The following is a 23,760-nucleotide window of genomic DNA, read 5'->3' as shown; positions in this document are numbered from 1 at the left end:
GTCTGTTTCAGACTTGCCAGGTTGGCTATGTATTCATCTTTATGATTTCCAAACAGAATTCTTCTCTCAGTATGAGCACTGAGTTAGAGCTTTTCCAGAAGATGGATCTCATTCGAGGGTATAATCATCACATGGATCCCCCACCGCCCCTCACCCCAAAGCATCTTGCTGTCCTCTAAGGAACAGAATAAGGACCGAATGGGCCATCATTCTGACCCAGTGATGGCGATGCTTAGGGACTTACGTTCTCAAGAAGCAATTTTCTTCCTCTCCTTTGGAGCAAATATGCCTTCACTTGAAAATCTACTTTCGGGATTTATGCAATAAAAGTTAGACTTCACCCAAAAAACCCCAAAAAAAAACATGAAACTTATTAGTCATTGTAATGGTTTTAGATTGAGGCACTCAGTTTGGCTTTTTCTTTCAAATGAGGCACTACCCATTTACCAGAGCATGTGGGAGGAACTGCTATTTATTGACCCCACTCTCCTGTACTCCCCACCCTACAAACACATCCAGATAAGAGATTTCCCTCCTCTGGAGGCTGAAATCAACTGATCTCTCCGGAGGAGTTTTCAGCAGGACCCAAGGTCCCCACAAACGAGCTGCGTTCCTGTTTGGAAATCATAAAGATTCATTTATTCATTCAATAGTATTTATTGAGCGCTTACTATGTGCAGAGCACTGTACTAAGCCCTTGGAATGAACAAGTCGGCAACAGATAGAGACAGTCCCTGCCGTTTGATGGGCTTACAGTCTAATCGGGGGAGACCGACAGACAAAAACAATGGCAATACATAGAGTCATGGGGAAGAACATAGTAAATACTCAACCTGGCGGACTGATCCAAATTTTGAAATGATATAGCTGTTTCTTAGAGCCACAGTTCAAGCTGCTGAGCTCTGAACCAATTAATCTATTAGTAGGGCTAAGGGTTTTATCCCAAACTGAACAAACCAATGCCTTCAAAAGGTATCTCCTCTCTGAAGACCTTGGCTAGTCTACAGAGGATCACGGGTTGCTACTGTATTTAACTGGAATATTCTTTTGGTGTTCATTTCCTAATATTCAGTGTTATCCTCTAGATCAGATCAATTCTATCATTTTCCTCTTCGGGACCAATTTTTTCTCACGATTTATATGTCTGAAGGCCTAAAGGTTTTACATTTGAGCTAAAGAGGATTTACCGCATTACCTGCTAATCAGTCCTCCCAGCTCCTTTCGTCAGTTAATTGCTTCAATTAGAATTCATCCCTTACTCCATCTACACCCACTCTCTTGGAAAACTCATTTGCTCCCCTGGCTACAACTTCCAAAAAGAACCTGGGCTTCGGAGTCAGAGGTCATGAGTTTGACTCCCGGCTCTGCCACTTGTCAGGTGTGTGACTGTGGGCAAGTCACTTCACTTCTCTGTGCCTCAGTTACCTCATCTGTAAAATGGGGATTAACTGTGAGCCTCACGTGGGACAAGCTGATTACCCTGTATCTACCCCAGCGCTTAGAACAGTGCTCTGCACATAGTAAGCGCTTAACCAATACCAACATTATTACTCTGTTGATTCCCAAATCTACCTCTCCAGCCCTGACCTCTCCTCTGCAGTCTCACATTTCCTCCTAGGGGGGAATGGGGAGGGGAGGAGGGGCAGAGGGAAAGGGAGGGCTCAGTCTGGGAAGGCCTCCTGGAGGAGGTGAGCTTATAAATATTTTTGCTCTGTAGAAAATGACTGTGGGGACATAATCATTTTGGGAGAATTTCTGTAAAACAATCCAGAATGTTTCCTAATATGTGCCAGGCTCCAAAGGCTGGGAAGGTCTTTTTATTTATTTCACTTGTTTTTATTTTTCTAATCATTTAAGAAAAACAACAACCTAGAAGCTGCAAAAAAAATATCATGAGCAGGACACTGCCAAAAAGAACACAGCCCACTGTTTGCTTGTAAAGATGTTTGCCCCTTTTAGAAGTCCTTTGCAGGAAACAATGTTGCTGTGAAAGATCGCTATTCATTCTGCAAACTTTTCAAACTCTCCCTCTGGGATGTTGAACGCATACTTCAGAAGGTAAAAGAAAGTACTCTGGCCCTTGGAAAATTTAATTAATGCAGAAGAGATGAATGCATTGTCTTTGTTGATCAAAACATATCAGATTTAAATCCCTATGTAAACCGAATTCTATACTATTTTATTGCCATTGCTCTTGTCTGTCTGTCTCCCCCGATTAGACTGTAAGCCCGTCAAAGGGCAGGGACTGTCTCTATCTGTTGCCGACTTGTTCATTCCAAGCGCTTAGTACAGTGCTATGCACATAGTAAGCGCTCAATAAATATTATTGAATGAATAAATGAATGAATACTACCTAATAAGGTGGCAGAGATGTTGGTGGCTATCAGAACCATTTGTCTACATGTCAGGAGTTTCTGGCCAACCTATGTCCAGCACCTGATTGTCAAGGGACAGAATAACGATACTAATATTAATACTGATAATAACAATAATAATGGCATCTGTTAAACACTTACCATTTGCCAAATGTTATACTATGCTCTGAGGTGGATACAAGATAGTCACAGGTAGGACATGGCCCCTGTCCCAGATAGAGCTCAGAGTCAAAGAAGGAGGGAGAACATGTATTGAATTCTTACCTGGGCCTCAGTTTCCTCATCCATTAAGTGGAAATTCAATACCACTTTATGGATGAGGAAACTGAGGCCAGAGAAGCAAAGTGACTTGCCCACAGTCGCACAGCAGGTAAGGGGCAAGAGCTGAGATCAGAACCTCTGACTCTCAGGTTCTACTCTTTCCACTAGGCCATGCTGCTTCTCTCCACGGCAGGCCCCTCGACAGATCTCTCTCAGGCCTCCCATGCCAGCTTTCTGACTGGCACCTCTGCCGCCATCCCTGTCACCACTCCCGCTGCCACCTGGGTTGTGGCGTAGCTTAGTGAATACAGCATGGGCCTGGGAATCAGAAGGTGCTGGGTTCTAATCCCAGCTCTTCCACGTGTCTATCGTGTGACCTTCGGCATGTCAGTTCGCTTCTCTGGGCTTCAGTTACCTCATCTGTACAATGGGGATTAAGACTGTGAGCCCCATGAGGGACAGGGACTGTGTCCAACCTGAGTAATTTGTATCTACCCCAGTGCTAGAACGGTGCTCGGCATATAGTAAGTGCTTAATAAGTACCATGATTATTTTTTTTATCCTGCCCCTCCTTCCCCTTACAGTAGTACATTTCCAATTTTCAAAGTAGTATTACAAACAATAAACTAGTCCTTTATCTTCCAAATAATAAGCCAAATTCTCCCAGATATTAAAGTTAGCTCCTCACACCAAATGAAGCTCCTTTTGTGAAGCCTTGATTACCTTCTGCTACTAGGGGGTGGTTTTGTGTCTGGCTTTTTTTTAAAATTCATTCAATCATAATTATTATTAATAATAATAATAATAATGATGTTGGTATTTATTAAGCGCTATGTGCAGAGCACTGTTCTAAGCGCTGGGGTAGACACAGGGGAATCAGGTTGTCCCACGTGGGACTCACAGTCTTAATCCCCATTTTTTATAGATGAGGTAACTGAGGCACAGAGAAGTTAAGTGACTTGCCCACAGTCACACAGCTGACAAGTGGCAGAGCTGGAATTCGAACCCATGACCTCTGACTCCAAAGCCCGTGCTCTTTCCACTGAGCCATGCTGCTTCTCTTGAGGACTTACTGTGTGCAGATCACTTTACTAAGTGCTTGGGAGAGTACAAGACAACAAGACACATTGCCTGCCCACATGAGTTTAAATGGTATTTGTTAAGCACTTATTATGTGCCAGGCACTGTACTAAGCACCGGCGTCAGATACAAGCAAATCGGGTTGGACACAGTCCATACCCCACAGGAGGTTCACAGTCTTAATCGCCATTTTACAGATGAGGTAACTGAAACTCAGAGAAGTTAAGTGTCTTGCCCAAGGTCACACAGCAGATGAGTGGCAGAGCCAGGATTAGAATCCAGGTCCTCCTGACTCCCAGACCCATGCTCTTTCCACTAGGCCACGCTGGGTCTTAGGCACCAAAAAGTTCCCAGCTAGCCCGTAGGAGTTTCTTGTTCCTTTGAAAGTGTAATTAACTAGTGTCCAGGACTAGCAGTCGTAGTAATTGTATTTACTGGGCACTGTGTGCAGAACACAGTACGAACCTGACACAGTCCCTGTCCTTCAGGGGGCCCAATCAATCAGTGGCATTTATGAGTGCTTATTGTGTGCAGGGCACTGTACTAAGCGCTTGGGAGAGTACAACACGATAGAGTTGGTAGAGGTGTTCCATACCCACAAGGCGTTTACAGTCTAGAGAGAGAGAGCTACTGGAATAACAGTTCAGGAAATATAGAGCTAATGCACCTTCATTTACAAAATAGATTAAAATTAAATCAACTCTTGAAGCTTTAAGAATCCAATATTACAGTTCTTTCATAGGCAAAAACTTCCATTTACTAAATCTAACAGGACCTCATCCAGCCATGCAGAGTAGTGGGAAAAAAAATCTCAAAATACAATCACAAACAACATATGTTTCAGATGGAAAAATTCACTGGGTATTCTGATTTATTTCCAGCCGTCGGACATAAAACTCGCTTGAGTACCCAGTAAGAGCCACACGGTTCCGAAGCAAAAACTAATCTCTTTTTAGCAACGGAGCACAAGAGGATAAACCGAGAATATACAAATCAAGGAGGGTGGAATATGAAAGCTGCAGAGAACTTTCTCGACTGAAGAGAACGAACCAGAAAAAAACTAAATAGTCCCAGATGACAGATGCTGAGGGCCAAATAGAAATGACAGAATTCAAGACTAGAAACTTGCAAAATGCCCAAAGTAGGCCTCTGATGAAGCTCACCATTGCCCTGCCTTAAAACAGCATTTGGAAAGGCCAACTGGGTGGGCTGCAGTTCGAAAAAGCTGAATTGCAGACATATTTCCAACGGCAGAACCAGCTTGTGAGGCGAGAGTATTTGCAAAACTATCAGTCAGTTAATTTCCTAAATAGATGTTTGGACCCAAGTGACACCACAAGAGTACTCTTCTAGCGAACACCATCAGTGCCGCCTTAACTGATCTGTGAGGAAAACAACTCATCTCTAGCCAGTTTCAACAACTCAATCCGGGAGCACTGAGGTGATACATACCTTGAGCTGCTATTTCCTGAGATAATCAAATTCGTGTGCCGGTGAGGTATCTTTGAAGGAGTCTGTGCGCCAAGGTAAAAATACTCCTAACGAGCATTTAATACATCGAGAAGCAGCATGGTATAGCGGATGGCACACAGGCCTGGGAGATGTAAGGACCTGGGTTCTAATCCCAGCTCCTCCACTTGTCCGCTTGGGCAAGTCGCTTCCCTTCTCTGGGCCTCAATTACCACATGTATAAAACGGGGATAAAGACTGTGAGCCCCATGAGGGACGTGGACTGTGTCCAACCTGATTAGTACCATGACTGGTACGTAGTCAGAGCTTAACGAATACCATAAAAAAAATCTACAGGAAAACAGAGTCGGTGAGTACATTTTCAAAGTCTCTATGGAATGCAAAAGGATTTCTTCAATAAATCCTTAATGCTCCAGGTTCCTGAAGTGACTTTTGTAATACCACCTAAACGGGGCCATGTAAATAAAAAGCTTGGGATCTTGGTTTCTGAGGTATTGTTTTATTCCCAGGAGGCAGAGGAAAGATCCTCACTAAGAGTAAATGAAGTAAACAGAGGAGGAGATGAAGAGCTGTAGAATGAGGAGACTACAAAGAAGAACATGGGCAACAAATAAAAGGGAAGAACCTAAAGGCCTCTATTTTTATTGCCCATCACATCAGAGGGGCCAACTTTTCATTTTAAGCACTGGGGTGGGAAGGAAGGAGAAATAACCATTGGCAAGGGACAGGCTTCAAAGAATTAATGCGAGAATACTTATCCTGGGCAAGTTCTGTTTTTCTTTCTTTTTTAAAATGGCATTTGTTAAGCACTTAACATGAGTCAAACACTGTTAATAATGATAATAATAATGGAACTTGTTAAGCACTTGGGTGCCAAGCACTCTTCTAAGTGCTGGGGTAGATACGAGGTAATTAGGTTGTCCCACATGAGGCTCACAGTCTTAATCCCCATTTTCCAGATGAGGTGGCTGAGGCACAGAGAAGATAAATGGCTTGCCCACGTTCACACAGCAGACAAGTGGTGGAGCCAGAATTACAACCCACGTCCTCTGACTCCCGTGCCCGTGATCTTTTCATGAAGCTCCACTACTTCTCATTACTGGGGTAGATGCAAGTCAATCAGGTTGGACACCATCCCACATGGGTCTTACAGTTTAATAATAATAATAATGTTGGTATTTGTTAAGCACTTACTATGTGCAGAGCACTGTTCTAAGTGCTGGGGTAGATACAGGGTAATCAGGTTGTCCCATGTGAGGCTCATAGTTAATCCCCATTTTACAGATGAGGTAATTGAGGCACAGAGAAGTGAAATGACTTGGCCACAGTCACACAGCTGAAAGGTGGCAGAGTTGGGATTTGAACCCATGACCTCTGACTCCCAAGCCCAGGCCCTTTCCACTGAGCCACGCTGCTTCTCATCTAAGTAAGAGGGAGTAGGATTTAGTCCCCGTATTACGGTTGAGGAAACTGAAGCAGAGAAGTAGGCCACAAGCAAGCAATTGGTAGACAGGGGATTAGAACCCAGGTCCTCTGATTATGACTCTTTCCCCTTGGTCACTCTGCTTCCATAACATTTTGGAGCCTGACCCCTGTACCTCGGTTTCCTCATCAGTAAAATGTGGAGAAAATCCCTGTTCTCCCTCCCTCTTTGACCGTGTGCCTCATCAGGGACTGTGCCTGACCTGCTTACAATGTAACAACCCCAGACAGTTAGGTCAGAAAGCCAGCGTTTTGGGACTTTTTATCTCTGATTGGAAACTATCAGGTCTTGCCAGAGATCTAGGAAGAGCAAGTCTGGGAGTTCAGCTCAGAAAACCTGGAGACCATCACCCTCTAAGTGGGCACTCTGACATCCAGTCAGTCCATCGTATTTATTAAGCGCTTACTGTGTGCAGAGCACTGTTTGTCTTCCCCATTTAGACTGTGAGCCCGCTGTTGGGCAGGGATTGTCTCTGTTGCCGAATTGTACATTCCAAGCGCTTAGTAAAGTGCTCTGCACATAGTAAGCACTCAATAAATACTACTGACTGAATGAATGAATACTAAACCCTTGAGAGAGTGCAATATAACAATAAACAGATACATTCTCTGTCCACAAGGAGATTACAGTCTAGAGGAAATAGACCTAACACACCACTTTGGAGACAAAATAATTGTAGATGTACAGAGTCGTTACAGAAAGAAAACATAGTCACGTGACACCCTCAGAATGCACAAACCTATTTCAGTATTATTTCTTCACATTTCATATTTCTTCAGTACTATTTCTACAATACCAGTATCCGATAAGGATATAGCAACTTCTGAAAACAAAGAACACTAAGACCCCATGAGTTGAGGAAGAAACTATAACTCACCCTTGATTCTTGAGGTCTTCCCTGATTAAGCCCTCTTTTTCTCAACTCCCTCTCCCTTCTGCATCCTCCATGCACTTGGATCTGTGAACCTTGGCCATTTGATATTCACCCCACCCCCAACTTCATAGCACTTACGTAACACATCTTTAAATTATATATTATAGAGTACTTATTTATTAATGCCTGTTTCTCCCTCTAGAATGTAAGCTCATTATGAGCAGGGAACGTGTCTGCTATAGTATATTTTACCAAGTGCTTAGTACAGAATTCTGCACATAATAAGCACTCAATAAATACCACTGATTGATCCATCCCTTTGCTCTTGCTGTTTCCCTACCTGGAATTCCTTCCCTCCCCACAAATCCTAAAGACCGTGACACTCCTGTGTTCAAAACCTTCCATGATTAATTTCCCAAATCCCAAGACATATCCACCAAACTGCCATCTCTAGTACTTGTGTATTTATTTAAATTATTTAAATCGTTTCAAATATTTTCAAAAAAAATTCATCGCTATAAACTCCTTCAGAGCAAGAGACACCTCTTGTTCCTGGTATATAGCAATAATAAATGTTACTATTCCTTCTCCTCCTCCTCTTTCATATGTAGAGATGAAGCTTCAGCTAGGGACAGCGACTTGCTCAAAAATCACTCAGGTTTCAGTTTTCAGGAAATTAACAGTACGACAGATTGAAAAGGAAAAAAGGATTATTTCTGCTGCTTAATGACCATTTGGGGCTCCAGCTCCTTTTTAAATCACAATTCGGGGGTGACAATAATAATAATAATAATGGTATTTGTTAAGCGCTTACTATGTGCCAAGCACTGTCCTAAGCGCTGGGGTTGATACAAGGTAATCCGGTTGCCCCACGTGGGGCTCACAGTCTTAATCCCCATTTTACAGATGAGGTAATTGAGGAACAGAGAAGTCAAGTGGCAGAACGGGGATTAGAACCCACGTCCTCTAACTTCCAAGCCCGGGCTCTTTCCTCTAAGTCACCTTCCCATCAGTTGCTTTGCCCAAGGTAGATGAGGTGAGGCTGTGTGATTGGCAGCTGATGACCACAGAGTTGCAGCCCTGTGACCGTTGTGACTGTTGGATTCATTCATTCATTCAATAGTATTTATTTAGTGCTTACTATGTGCAGAGCACTGTACTAAGCGCTTGGAATGAACAAGTCGGCAACAGATAGCAACAGTCCCTGCTGTTTGACGGGCTTACAGTCTAATCGGGGGAGACGGACAGACAAGAACAATGGCAATAAAATTCTAAACAGTTCCGTACAGAGCTCAAAATGTCTTCTTCCCCCAAAGTCCTCGTGAGCTCGTACACTGTACAGTGTTGCTCCTGAACTCCTTGTTCCGCCTCTCTGGATTTCGATCTTTCCTCACGTGCTCTGGCCAACCTCCCAGTCCAACCCCGCTTCCTAGACTGGCAGCCCCCTGTGGGCCAGGGATCATGTCTTATTTATCTCTTTTTCCCGCCTGCGCTTAGTACACGGTGGGTGTTCAATGCATTCCGCTGAGTTTATCAATGAATAAATAGTTGGGACTACAGGCATCTTCTAGCAAAGCAGCAGAGAAGCAGTGTTGTCCGGTAGATAGGGCACAGGCCTGGGAGTCAGAGGACCTGGGTTCTAATCCCGGCTCCGCCACTTGCCTACTGTGTGATCCTGGGTGAGTCGCTTCACTTTTCGGTACCTCGGCTTTCTCATCTGTAAGATGGGCACTCAGTTCCTGTCCTCCCTCCTACTTCACCGGGAGCCCCACGTAGAACGGGGACGTTGCCCGACCTGATTAGCCTGTATCTACCCCAGAACTTAGAACAGTTTTTGACACAAAGTAAGCATTTAACGAATACCATCATCATTATTATAGCGAAGACATGATAAAGGAGTCTGTAAAAGCCATGAATTGACTCCAGGAACCCTCTCACTTTAGCTACCTTGTGTTCAGCTAACTTACAATTTTGATTTTCTCTAAGTATTTACCTCATGCCTAAAAAGCTGTTTATCAAAAAGACTGAACTACCACAAGTGCTTGTGGTATATATTGGCTGGCATTTTTCGGATCCCTAGGCAAATCAATCTCGGTTGTTTTAAGATGGTTTTAATATGTTTTTTTCCAGGACCGAATATACAAAAGCAAAGGCAGTAACGTGTTCTTCTGTTGTAAGCTTGGGTGGAAAACATCAAAATCTACTTTTTGAATTTTCTTTAAAAAATCTTCTAACACAACCTGAAAAGAGAGAACAGGTCATCAGTCGATATACCAGCACAGAAGAAGCCATAATCCTATAAAAAACTTAAGGAACAAAATAGCCTGGGTAAGATCAGAACCTACCCTGCTGAGATGGATAGTAAAGACATAGGAATGGGAATTTTTAAAAGTAGAAGAAAACCGCAACCCATTATCAACGAGAAACGGGATCTCCAAATTCTAGTAAAAGACTATTTCCCAGTACACACACGCAGTAAACTTGAGTTGGAGAGATACGAAACATGTACCCAGATTAAAAACCAATTTTTAATGGTTTTAATGAAGTAGCCAGTCAGAATACAAGAGCTTGTCAAGCCTCCTTGACTTTACTTCCGTGACACAAATATTAGCAATTTCCAGTTTGTCACCTGCTGCGGAAGTCACATTATAGAAAATTCAATTCTATACTTAACATTTTAGTTCAGGGGATGAGCCTTCTTTTGCTTTAGTTACTGAATGATGAAAGAAGCTGATAATTTCAATCTCTCACTGCCTTTTGAGAAGACTGGTACCTCAAAATAGTACTCAGAGAAATGTGAAGAGCGGCAGTGAATTCCTTTCCCTAGAAATATTTGCCCTAGGTTCAGTTCAGGCCTTCTAAATGTTATGGCACCAGAGCTGCTGCCAAAACATTTACTTTATACCTTTCTTCGGACCCAAAACTAAGAATTTTGGACCACTTCTCAGAGGTCTGCAGAAATGCCATGTGGCAACCACAGTAGATTCAAATAAGGAGGAAAGAAACTGGGAACCATGTTTATAGTTTATAATAACTTTATCTATAATCACGGTACTTAAGTGCTTACTATGTGCCAAACACTGCACTAAGCACTGGGGTGGAAAGAAGAGGATCAGGTTGGACACAGTCCCTTTCCCACATGGGCCTCACAAGTCTAAGCAGGAGGGAGAGCAGGATATAAAACCTGACTTGAATTTTCTTTGCTAAAAATAGAGGATTGCCACATAATCAATCAGTCGTATTTATTGAGCGCTTACTATGCGCAGAGCAGTGTACTTGGAAGAGCACAATACAACAGAATCGGCAGACACGTTCCCTGCCCACGACAAGCTTACAGTCTACAGGGGAAGACAGACATTAATATGAATAAATAAGTCAACTAGTATCAGCTAGTCTTTGTTCAGTAACCACAAAGTATATCACGTACAGCATAGCAAAATGTGATATGCACATCTATAGATTAACACTGCTTATTTGTCCTCATTTTACGGGGGAAAAATGTGTGCTGGTGTTCTTTATGGAACCAGGTTTTGGGGGGGTTAGATAAGTGACTGCTGTTACATAGCCTTCACTGAGATAGGGATGTTTCATATCCCTAAAATAATGATGGTAGTTTTAAAATGTTGTGCTAGAATCACACAATTCATTTCCCATGAGTCCCATGAAAGATAGGGACTGTGTCCGACCTCATTATCTTGTCTCCACCTCAGCGCTTAGTAGAGTGCTTGGCTCATAGTAAACTCTTAAATACCACATTGTTGTTCTTCTTTGAGCAGAATCAATGTTAAGAAGAGTGCTAAGCAATTTCTCTGGAAAGTCTAGGAAAGTCTAAGTTTGTGGCTAGCTTTTGCATATCCCATCAATCATTGGTATTTATTGAGTGCTTCTTGTGCGCAGGGCACCGTACTAAGCACTAGGGAAAATATAATATGACAGAGTTGGGAGGTGCGATCTCTGCCAACAGGGAGCTTAGAGTCCACAGATAATCTTCTTGCATAGCCACACACAGATTAATAACACGGTTAAAGGAAAATACTTTTTCTACTTTTATAATGTTAGTCACAACCCACATGATCATGGGCTTTCAAGTGGAAAAAATAACAGCTACGTGATCTCAACTGATCTTCTGAAATTAACAAGGGTTTGTCACTAGTGAAGTTATATTTAAAACATTTAGGCTTTAAGATGACCTTTGGCTGATTGTCTAGAAACAAAATAGCAATTTGCCAGCTAATTGATGCCACTGGGACCAATTCAGACCTCTCAACTCCAGCTTATTTTTTAAAACTACAACCTTGGGACTGAACTCGGGAAAACGATAAACATCCGGGAAGATAGTACTGGAATACACGTGACAGACACATCTAAAAAGGAAAGGTAACGTTCTTTATATTTCATGTCATGGCGGAGCTTAAGGACCTCTATGCCGTAAGCTCGCTGTGGGTGGGGAACATGTCTACCAACTCTGTTATACTGTTCTCACCCAAGCACTTAGTACAGTGTTGTGCACGCACTAATCGCTCCATAAATATGACTGATGGGAATCTGGATCAGAGACGTGAAAGGAAAAACACCCCTTTCGCTCTAACGTGGGCATGGTCAACTGGCAACTCAAGACCAAATTGATGCTAGAGCTGTTTTTCCGAGCCTCTGCCCAGGCAAACAGTACCAGGCTGAACTAACTGGGTGATAATAATAAAAATAATTATGGTATTTGGTGAGTGCTTACAATGTGCCAAGCATTGTAATCAGTAATCAGGTTGGACACAGTTCCTGTGCCACAGGAGGCTCACACTCTTAATCCCCATTTGACAGAGGCCCAGAGAAGTGAAGTGACTTGCCCAAGGTCACCCTGCAGACAAGCGGCGGAGCCAGAATTAGAACCCACAACTTCTGACTCCCAAGCCCATGCTCTTGCCACTAGGCCACGCTGCTTCCTGGCAGGGCGTACCTGGCAGGGCCTTCGGTTTCTTCATAACGTTATGACCAATTTAGGAGGGCATCTTTTGCTCTCATCTAATTCTACCCCCGTTCTTTTTAACAACAATCTATGTTCTGAAAAGCTTCCCCGGTAGCTCAAGTAAAATAACATCAACCGCATTTATCGAGCGCTTACTGTGAGCAAGGAATACCTCTGTGGAGGGCTGAAATGAATCAGGGAGCCATGCACTGAGATGTCATTGTGGCCAGGGGGAAGCGTCCATTTACTGTTATAGCGAGTGTACTCTCCCAAGCGCTTCGTACAGTGTGCTGCACCCGGTGAGCGCTCAATAAATACGACCGAGTGAATCAAATTTAAGGGGCTTTAAGGAATACTGAAAATTACCACATTATTAGTCCACCGAAATGTCTTCCCTGAAATTACCCTTACCGTCTGGAGAAAAGCAGGAAACGTCTTTACGGGGACATTTTTATGGAAGGATCTGGCCTAAAAAGAAGGGAGAGAAAACATGAATCGACAGACCGAATTACTTAAACACCTAATCACTTAAATATCCCCTTTCCCTCTTTTCATTCACCAATCAATCAGTGGTATGTACTGAGCACTTACTACGTACAAAGCCTTATACTAAGCACTTGGGATAAAATACAACAGAATCAGCAGACACGTGCCCTGCCCCTAAAGATTTAACGTAAAATGATTTTAGTATCTGTCTCCCCAGCTAGATGGTAAACTCTTCGAGGTCAGGACTGATGACTGCTGATTCTACCTGTTCTCTCCCGAGTGTTTTGTACGATGCTCTGCACCTCAGAGGCTCAGCAAACACTACCAAACGACTGATACACCCCACACTGGAGAGTGACTAAAGCCCCACATTGTGAGAAGCTGTTAACGTATTACAAACCGTTTATTTTGGCCCTCTTTTATCCCGGGGGGAAGGGCGTGTAAAACAGCTCTGGCTGGCTTGTGCGCCGTACACACAGACACACACACACAACCCCACCCCACCGCGACTACAGATGTCAGAGCTGAGTTTTTACAGAATGTGGGACTCTGGATAGGAAAGGAACAGATTTCTCTGGTGTAGCTCAGCATCTTCGAAGAATGTTTTATCCTAAGAAATGATCTGTTTCCTCCCAACCGTCGGTGTAAAACCCAACCTCATTCCAACACACAGGCTCCCTGCTCTACCCCTTCTCATGTGACCAGGTCAGGTCCTCTCCTCCCAGGGCCTGGGAGACCAGGATCTCTCTTCCAATCAATCCATCAATCAATGGAATGTACTGAACACTGTGTACACAGCGCTTGAGAGAGTAAAATACTTGCTATGGGTGGGGAACGTGTCTGCTAATTCTGTCGTATGTACTCTCCCAAGTGCTTAGTACAGTGCCCTGCACACAGTAAGCACTCAATACACACCACGTGTGATTGACTGAACAGGGTTCAGGCCTGCTATCTCAGGGAGGCCAGAACAACCCTCTTCAATAACTCAAAACTCACCTGGAAACACCACCCGCCTTGTGATTCTCCTGCTTTTCCTTTCCTTTTGAAAAAGAAACCCCATCCTCCCTAAGGAAAATACCCAAGAAGATCTAGAAACCCTCGGTTAAACCCAGCCGCTCCTGCGGCTTTTGCATTGCCGGCTTCAATACTGATGCCTGTCTCTCCTTCTAGACTGTAAGCTCACTGTCGGCAGGGAATGTGTCTATTGTTTTATTGTACTCTCAAGCTCTTAGTACTGAGCTCTGCACACAAATAAGAACTCAATAAATATAACTGAATGAATGAATTGGTTATAGAATGATAAAGCAATGAGACTCTGTCCCAGTTGACACACTTCTTAATCAAGGGGATCCTTTCTTCCCCAAGGCCCAAAGTTTATTACATTTCAATACTACTCCCAGCAAACAGCTTTTCTAACATTGAGCGGGAGGGGCTTGAGGTAATAATAATCATTATTATGGTATTCGTTAAGTGCTTACCATGTGTCAGGCACTGTAATTAGCACTGGGGTGCATACAAACAAATCCGGTTGGACACAGTCCTTCTCTTTCATGGGGCTCACAGTCTTAATTCCCATTTTACAGATGAGGTAACTGAGGCTCAGAGAAGTGAAGCGCCTTGCCCAAGGCCACACAGCAGACACGTAGTAGAGCTGGGATTAGAGCCCAAGTCCTTCTGACTTCCAAGCCCATGCTCTGTTCACTAGGCCAAGCTGCAGGTCACATGATTCAACAGCAGGAATAACAGTCGGCAAAAGCTGAATAAATGGTCCAAACTAAAATAAAACACAAAGAAGCCACCTGGCTTCGGCCTCTGGCTCCGCCAGCCCTTCTTCTCTCCTCTCGCCTTCCCATTGCCCTGTTTTCCTTCTGGGTCCTGCTTTTGTTGCAATAATAATAATAATGATGGTATTTAATAATAATAATAATAATGTTGGTATTTGTTAAGCGCTTACTATGTGCCGAGCACTGTTCTAAGCGCTGGGGTAGACATAGGGGAATCAGGTTGTCCCACGTGGGGCTCACAGTCTTCATCCCCATTTTACAGATGAGGGAACTGAGGCACAGAGAAGTTAAGTGACTTGCCCACAGTCACACAGCCGACAAGTGGCAGAGCTGGGATTCGAACTCATGAGCCCTGACTCCAAAGCCCACGCTCTTTCCACTGAGCCACGCTGCTTCTCACTGACTATGTGGCAGGCACTGTTCTACGCGCTGGGGTGGATACCTGCAAATCGAGTTGGACACAGTCGCTGTCCCATGTGAGGCTCACAGCCTCAATCCCCATTTTACAGATGTGGCAACTGAGGCCCAGAGACATGGAGCGACTTGCCCAGGGTCCCACAGCAGACATGTGGCGGAGCCGGGATTAGAACCCATTACCTTCTGACTCCCAGGCCCGTGCTCTATCCACTACGCCATGCTGCTTCTCAAGAGCTCGGTACAGAACTTGGCACTCAGTCGGCACTTAATACCAGTGAGTCATTGGTTGGTTGACTGACTGGCTGCTCAGAGATGGAATATTGGGTTGTGATGGCACCGCAGGAGTAATAATAATAGTAATAATTATTATCATTATTATTGTGGTACTTGTTAAGCTGTTCTAACAGCTGGAGTAGATACAAGTTAATCAGATTAAACACAGTCCCTGTCCCACCTTGGTTTCACAATCTTTATCCCCATTTTCTACAGATGAGGGAACTGAGGCCCAGAGAAGCAAAGTGACTTGCCTGAGGTCACGCAGGAGACAAGTGACAGAGCCGGGATTAGAACCCAGGTTCTTCTGACTCCCAGGCCTGGGCTCTATCCACCAAGCCGCGCTGCTTCTGCTTCTGCACTGGGGACGCTAAGCACCTAGAACGGCAGAAGGTGCGTAAGCGCTTTTCTCCACTGTCGGCAAGCAAGACCCACTCGGCATGGTGTAGTGGACAGAGCACGGGCCGGGAGTCAGAAAGTCATGGGTTCTAATCCCGGCTCCGCCACTTGTCTGCTGTGGGACCTTGGGCAAGTCGTTTCACATCTCTGGGGCTCAGTTCCCTCATCTGCAAATGGGGATGGAGACTGAGCCCTACGTGGGACAGTGATTGTGTCCAACCCTATCTGCTTGTATCCACTCCCGGGCTTAGTACGGTGCCTGGCAGACAGTAAGCGCTTAACAGATATCATAATAATAGTAATTATTATTATTATTATTATTACCCACTCTGGGAAAGGGGGTGAAAGGGGACATGACTAAGAATGCAGTTCAGCTGATCCCAGCTTCAGGAGGGCCTGGGCTGTTGTAAACTGACAGTCCTTCTTTCCCTACTGCTTCCTCCTACGCCTCTCGCTGCAACCAGGAGACCCAACAGCCGATCAAGTCCGCCAACCGACTCGAGAAGGGTCAGACTTTTCCAGCTCATGAAGTCCCTGGCACCCCACCCGCCCTCCCTCCTACATTTCTCCCCAGTCAGAAAGAGAAAGGCCCACAGTTCGTTTTTCTGGGATCGCCACAATCAAAGAGTTATTCAAAAGACAAACAGAAGGTCTTCTGGATTCTGAGGGCCTATCGTGGGATTGTAGAGGGGAAGCCTAGTGGAAAGAGCATGGGCCTGGAAGTCAGGAGGACTTGGGTTCTAATCCTGGATCTTCCACTTGTCTGCTGTTTGACCTGGCGCATGTCGCTTCACTTCTCTGGGCCTCAGCTGCCTCATCTGTAAAATGGGGGTTAAGACTGTGAGCCCCATGTGCGTCGGGGACCATGTCCAGCCTGATTACATTATATCTACACCAACGCTTAATGCAGTGCCTGGCACATAGTAAGCGCTTAAATACCAGTAAAGAGAGGGAAAGAGAGGGGGAGAGAGAGAAGAGAGGATAGGAGAGGTAGAAAGGATGTGGGTAGTGAAGGAAAAGTGAGGAAAATGCTAGACAAGCACAGAGGCAAAGAGAGGGACCAAAATATAAAGACATAGGCAACAGGAGACAGAAACAATACGAAAGGAGATATCTAGGAAGAGAGTGATGGAGAAAGCTAAAGAAAGAGATAAAAGAAAAAGGGACCAGGGCTCCAGGAAGAAAAAAAAATACAGTATTCATCTAACCCACATGAGCTGCATCTTTCTGCGATTACTACATAATCTTTGAAAAGAACATTAAGTATCCATGAAAAAGAACACTACGACAATATACCAGAAATAGATGAATCCAGTAGTTATATTTGGTTACATTAAGAACAAGACAAATGAACTTACATGCTCTAGGTGAATATGTGCTTGGCTGGCAATGTCATAAATCACATCTCTCACATTTTTCTCTCGATTCTTTCTTAGAAAATCCTCTTGTGAAACACCATGCTGTGGGAAGAAGTCCAGATTTTAGTAGGATGCTAAATGGGTACTTGAAACCAACCAAGTACCTGATACGAGTGAGACAGATTCAGCAATCGGGAACAATTCCCCACAAGATGCTAGATTTTAATCTTTCAAGATAAGAGTCTGAGCAATAAAAATCTACTAGCAAAAAGTTTAAAAGAGGAGGTATTGGTGGATTTCATTCCAAGATGTATAAAATTGATATATTTCTTCAAAATTAAATTGGGGGGTGATTTTGGTAGTTTATCATATATTTTCTATTTTTAAAAAAACCCCATCCAGCTACGTGGCGTACACCTTAGGGGAGGATGAAGAGGGCTAATTTTTCTGACCTACTCAGTTAGGAAAGAAGACATCAACATAAGAAATACAAAATCCTTTAAACCACCACTTGGATACAGAAATGCAGAAATGTATGGATCATAACAATTTTGATCTAGTACAGTCCTCTGCCCACAGTAAGCACTCAATAAATGCTACTGAGTGACTGAATGACTGAAGAAAACTGCATTTGTGGAAGAAACAAAGTCACACTAAAATCACTCTGGCTATTTCAGAAGTAGCTGGTGGTCTTTGCTGAGTATTGGTTGCAAAATGTCAGAGAAAGAATGAGGAATTGGGATATACCAGATACAAAGATAGTTGCTTAAGGAACAGCTTCAAAAAGGAGGAACTTCAATGATTGGAGAGTACTAACAGTTCCCAAAGCAGAGATGGCTGATTTTTTCAATGGATCAACTAAATTGAACACTTACTGTGTGCACACGAGAGGACAGTAGCAGTAGAAGACATGACCCCTAGCTTTATCAGCCCAGCCCCTCAGCATTCAGGAAAATATCCTTATGTTCTCCAGTAATTTCCCCCTGTGGATAGGGAGCTGTCTACCAACTCTGCTGGATTTTCAGTAAGCATTCATGGACTGATTAATTTATGGATTGATTACAGTCTAGGTGGACAGGCAGAGACTGAAGGATATTGCCGCATATTTCAAATAAGAGGAAGTAACGAGGCCTAGTGGATAGAGCCCGGGCCTGGGAGTCAGAAGGACCTGGGTTCTAATCCCAGCTCTGCACTTGTCTGCTGTGTGACCTTAAACAAATCACTTCACTTCTTGGTGCCTCAGTTACCTCATCTCTAAAATGGGGATTGAGACTGTGAGTCCCATGTGGGACACTGGCCATGTCCAACCTGATTACCTTGTATCTACCCCAGCACTTAGAACAGTGTTTGGCACATAGTAAGTGCTTAACAAGTGCCATAAAAAAAAGTAAGACTATATATGAATCTAGACTGTAAGCTCCTCCTCTAGACTATAAGCTCCTTGTGGCAGAGAATATTTCTACTGTTATACTGTACTCTCCTAAGTGCTTAGTATGGTGTTCTGTACACAAGCACTCAATAAATACCATTGATTGATAAGTCATGTTCATAAGTGCTTCGGGAGGGTTAAGAGCACGTAACTGGGTGGTGAAGAAGTGCTGGTGTGAGTTGGAAGACAAAAAGTGGGGAGATTATTCAATCGTATTTATTGAGCACTTACAGTGTGCAAAACATTGTACTAAATGCTTGGGAGAGTACCACACAACTACAAACAGACACATTCCCTGCCCACAATGAGCTCACAGTCTAGAGGGGGAGACAGACATTAATATACATAATATATAAATGAATTACAGACACACACACATATATATATATATGTATGCTGGGGGGCTGGGAGGGAGGATGTAAGAAGGGGGCAAGTTGGGTGATGCAGCAGGGAGAGGAGGGTTTACCTCAGGGAAGGCTTCTTGGAGGAGACGTGCCTTCAGTAAGGCTTTGAAGTGGAGGAGAGCAATTATCTGTCGGAAATGAGGAAGGAGGGCGTTCCAGGCCAGAGGCGGGATATGGGCGAGAGGTCGGCAGCGAGACAGATGAGATGGAGGCACAGTGAGAGGGTCTGCATGAGAGGAATGAAGTGTGCGGGCTGCAGTGTAGCAGGAGAGTAGGGAGGTGAGGCAGGAGGGGGCAAGAAACTAATCGGGGAAAGCCTCCTGGAGGAAATGAGATTTCAGGAGGCCTTTGAAGATAAGGAAAGCCGTGTAGACTGTGAAGGAGTTCCACGTGCAGGAGGAGGATATGAGCAAGAGATCGGCCACAGGAGAGACGAAAATGAGGCCCGGAGAGTAGGTCAGCTTGAGAGGAACGAAGAGAGCGAGCTGAGGTGTAGTGGGAGAAGGAAGTGGATAAGGAGGGAGAGGACTGACTGAAGGCCTTGGAACCACTGGCTACGAGTTACTGCTTGATATGGCGAGAAATTGGTAGCCAATAGATGACTGTTGCCAAATTTTCTGAACCCTCTGAGGGCTGCCCATAACTTTTCTGGCTACAACGGGAAAGAGGTAGGGAAGGCAGACTGTTTAAAGCCTGGAAGTGACTCTTTATTCCGGCAACAGTGGCTAGCTGGCTCTGTTCCCGCCGAGGAGAATGTCAACCAATTAGTCCGGGGGCTTCAAGGGGCCGGGGAATGGGGCGGGATCGCTGACTGTTCCTGACTCTCTCTGGCTTCAAAACCTTATTAAAGGCCCATCTCCTCCAAGAGGCCTTTCCTGACTAACCCCTCCTTTCCTCTTCTCCTGCTCTTTTCTGAGTCACCCTGACTTGCTCCCTTTATTTATTCCCCCCTCCCAGCCCCACTGCATTTATATCCATGTCTGTCATTTATTTATATTAATGTCTGTCTCCCCCTCTAGACTGTAAGCTTTTTGTGGGCAGGACTGTATCTGTTTATTGCTGTAGTATACTCTTCCAAGAGCTTAGTACAGTGCTGTGCACGCAATAAGCACTCAATAAATCCAACTGGCTGACTGACTGACAGTCTTGGAGCCAGCTAGAAGCTGCGGCGCGTAAAACTCCAGAGGCTTTTGCCACCAATCAACTGGCAGGCCCGGGGGCCCGATTCGGCCCAGAGGCTATATTCCGCCCCCTTCTAGTCCAGGTGGACGCTCACTTACCAGCATACAAATATCCACGGGAAGAAACACCTTCCGTCTGCTCCCGTGATACGGAGTTGCCCTCAAACAGGTGACAATGCCTTGTGCTTTTCCAATATGACTGGCGGCATGATCAGCATGAAGGTCCTTTATGCCTATTTGAAAAAAAATGAACAAGGTCCACCGGCTTATTTTTTCATCCACTCATTCATTCAGTCGTATTTTTTGAGCCCTTGCGCGTGCAGAATACTCTACTAAGTGCTTGAGAGTGTACAATATAACCATAAACAGACACACTGCCTGCCACAGATGCAGACTGTGAGCCCGTTGTTAAGAGACCGTCTCTATTTGTTGCCTAATTGTGCTTAGTAGAGTTCTCTACACACAGTAAGCGCTCAATAAATATGATTGATTGAATGAAAGACTCAATTGCATTTGACTGCTTTTGATCTACTGAACAGACTCAGGGCAAAACAGAGTGGAAGGGGAAGAGGAAAGCTTGTACAACTAACTATAGATTTGTTAACCTCAACAAATGAAAGGGAAAACTCAGCTTGCATTACTGCACACTACCGTGCCTCCCGGAAACACCGTTGGATTAATGTATTCCATCATCTCTGCAATTCTCTTCCCCTCAGCGTATTTTCCAATACAGTGGAATACACAAATCCTGCTGCTTATTTTCAGTGAGAGGAAAACATGTTTCTGGGTACTGGCAACTCGGGGGGTTTTTTGTTTGTTTCTCTTTTTTTGTTTTTAAATGGTATCTGTTAGGCTCTTACTATGTGTTAAGCACCGTTCTAAGCGTGGGGGTAGATACAAGCTAACCAGGTTGGACACAGTCCCTGTCCCACAGGGGGCTCACAGTCAATCCCCATTTTACAGATGAGGTAACTGAGGCACAGAGAAATGAACTGGCTTGTCCAAGGTCACACAACAGGCAAGTGGCAGAGAAGCAGCATGGTGGAGTGGATAGAGAACAAGCCTGGGAGTGGGAAGGTTCTAATCCTGGCTCCATCACTTGTTTGCTGTGTGACCTTGGGCAAGTCACTTAACTCTCTATGCCTCGGTTTCCTTCTCTGTGAAAAATGGGGATTAAGAGGGTGAGCCCAAGGTGGGACAAGGACTGTGTCCAATCTGGTTAACTTGTAAGTTAATTGGCTAATTTAGAACAGTGCTTGGCACCTAGTAAGCGCTTAACAAATACCATAATAATTATTATTATAACACAGGTCCCCTGATTCCCAGGCCTGTGATTTTTCCACTAGGCCACACTGCTTCTCCATGTGGTAAGTCAAATTGAGAAGTGATTTTACTCCAATGTCTCAACACCAGCCGCCACTCCCCAGATAAACAACTCATCCTTGGCTTAGGGAACTTCTGAATTACAGAGAAATACGGAATGGAAAACACGTACCCAACATTTCCAGTATCAGATACAGGAGAGAGCTTTGTGTGTTTTCAGCATATGTTTCTAGTTCGTGGATGTTGCTATAAGCTTTATCATCCAAATTTTTTTCCTACAAATAAAATACAATAAACAAAATACAAATAAAGTTTAAGAAGGCAGCAACATCTCAGACCGGAATGCAATCCGTTTCACTCAAACTACTGAATAATAAAAATGCTTAGTGACTAAATATAATTTTTTTCATGATGAGCTAATAAAAACTAATAGATGACTACTCTAAACAGGAAATTGGGAGGTTTTTTTTAACTGCCCACACTGCTAAACTTGTAGATACTGGGCTTAAAAGCACACCCATCACTTTAGGGCACTGCTGAAAAAAACTGTAGTTGTTGTTCACTCCACCCTCAGCCCCATAGCACTTATGTACATGAAAATTAATTAAGGTTTTTCTCCACCTTTAGACTGTAAGTTCGTTGTGGGTAAGAAAAGTGCCTACCAATTCCGCTGTACTCTCCCAAGTGTTCAGTACAGTGTTCTACACACTGTAAATGCCCTATAGACACCTCCGATTGATTATTTTGCTAATATCTGCTGCTTCTCAAGAGAAGCGGCGGGGCCTAGTGGATAGAACATGGACCTGAGAGGCGGCAGTACCTGGGTTCTAATCTCAGACACGCCATTTGTCTGCTGTGTGACGTGGGGCAACTCACTTCGTTTCTCTGTGCCCCAGTTACCTCATGTGTAAAAGGGGGATTAAGACTATGAGCCAAAAGTGGGACACAGACCGTGTCCAACCTGACTCGCCTGTGTCTACCGCGGGCGTTAGAATAGTGTCTGGTCCATAGTAAATGCTAGACAAATACTATAGAGAAGCAGTGTAGCTCAGTGGACAGAGCCCGGGCTTGGGAGTCAGAGGTCATGGGTTCGAATCCTGGCTCAGCCACTTGCAGGCTGGGTGACTTTGGGCAAGTCACTTCACATCTCTGTGCCTCAGTCACCCCATCTGTAAAATGGGGATGAAGACTGTGAGCCCCACGTGGGACAACCTGATCACCTTGAATTCTCCCCGGCGCTTAGAACAGTGCTTTGCACATAGTAAGCGCTTAAATGCCAGCATCATTATTATTATATGCAGATATATATATACACATTTATGCATGTGTATGTGGGCCTGTGAGTATACTTACCTAGATAAAGCGGTTAGCACAGTGCTCTGCACACAGCTAGCACTCGATAACGTGGCTTAGTGGAAAGAGGCCGGGCTTGGGAGTCAGAGGTCATGGGTTCGACTCCCGGCTCTGCCACCTGTCAGCTGTGTGACTGTGGGCAAGTCACTTCACTTCTCTGTGCCTCAGTTCCCTCATCTGGAAAATGGGGATTAACTGTGAGCCTCACGTGGGACAACCTGATTACCCTGTATCTACCCCAGCGCTTAGAACAGTGCTCGGCACGTAGTAAGCGCTTAACAAAGACCAACATTATTATTATTATTATTATTGTTATTATTGTAAATACGACTGAATGGAGATAGATAGGTGCAGTGCAGCAAGTGGCCCCCTAGTGGCCCGAAAGCGTTAATGCTCCTCCCAAAGGGCTTAATTTGCTTCCAGAGCAATTTTTGGCACCAGGAGAATTCAGCTCAGCAAGATTATTTCATTGAACGAGCGACTGCCAACCATCACGTACCAACTGGGCTTTATAATCACTTCCGTTTCTAAAGAGCAGGAGCCGCTTCTAAGAGAAGCAGCGTAGGTTTACTTGAAAGAGTACAGGAGACCCCTTCCCAGCGAATTCTAAGCCCAGCTCCGCCACCTGCCTTTTCTAGCGCGGCTCAGTGGAAAAGAGCACGGGCTTTGGAGTCAGAGGTCATGGGTTTGAATTCCGGCTTTGCACTTGTCAGCTGTGTGACTGTGGGCAAGTCACTTAACTTCTCTGTCCCTCAGTTACCTCATCTGTAAAATGGGGATTAAGACTGTGAGCCCCACGTGGGACAACCTGATTCCCCTTTGTCTACCCCAGCGCTTAGAACAGTGCTCT

General features: G+C 44.4%; 1 protein-coding gene across 8 annotated transcripts in view; it reads right to left on the bottom strand.

Moving 5' to 3' along the window:
* Positions 1-9,637: 9,637 nt before the first annotated feature.
* NDUFAF6 (NADH:ubiquinone oxidoreductase complex assembly factor 6) overlaps positions 9,638-23,760 on the bottom strand; it is a 35,359-nt gene continuing 21,236 nt past the window's right edge. For 6 of the 8 annotated variants that reach the window (XM_029064072.2, XM_029064070.2, XM_039911812.1 and 3 more), the window contains 5 exons: positions 21,730-21,832; positions 20,334-20,467; positions 17,221-17,322; positions 12,915-12,971; positions 9,638-9,783 (listed from right to left, as the gene is read on the bottom strand). In XM_029064072.2, the coding sequence (XP_028919905.1) occupies positions 9,655-9,783; positions 12,915-12,971; positions 17,221-17,322; positions 20,334-20,467; positions 21,730-21,832 (525 nt within the window). In that variant the 3' untranslated portion in view covers positions 9,638-9,654. Of the gene's footprint in view, positions 9,784-12,914; positions 12,972-14,636; positions 14,764-15,752; positions 15,842-17,220; positions 17,323-20,333; positions 20,468-21,729; positions 21,833-23,760 lie in introns of those variants that run through there. The other 2 variants (XM_039911814.1, XM_039911815.1) reach the window with 2 other exon arrangements.

Source organism: Ornithorhynchus anatinus, chromosome 4, assembly GCF_004115215.2.
Source record: "Ornithorhynchus anatinus isolate Pmale09 chromosome 4, mOrnAna1.pri.v4, whole genome shotgun sequence".
In the NCBI taxonomy this organism is placed as follows: domain Eukaryota; kingdom Metazoa; phylum Chordata; class Mammalia; order Monotremata; family Ornithorhynchidae; genus Ornithorhynchus; species Ornithorhynchus anatinus.
Note: the sequence above shows the minus strand (reverse complement) of the source record. Positions and strands in the feature narration are given on the sequence as shown.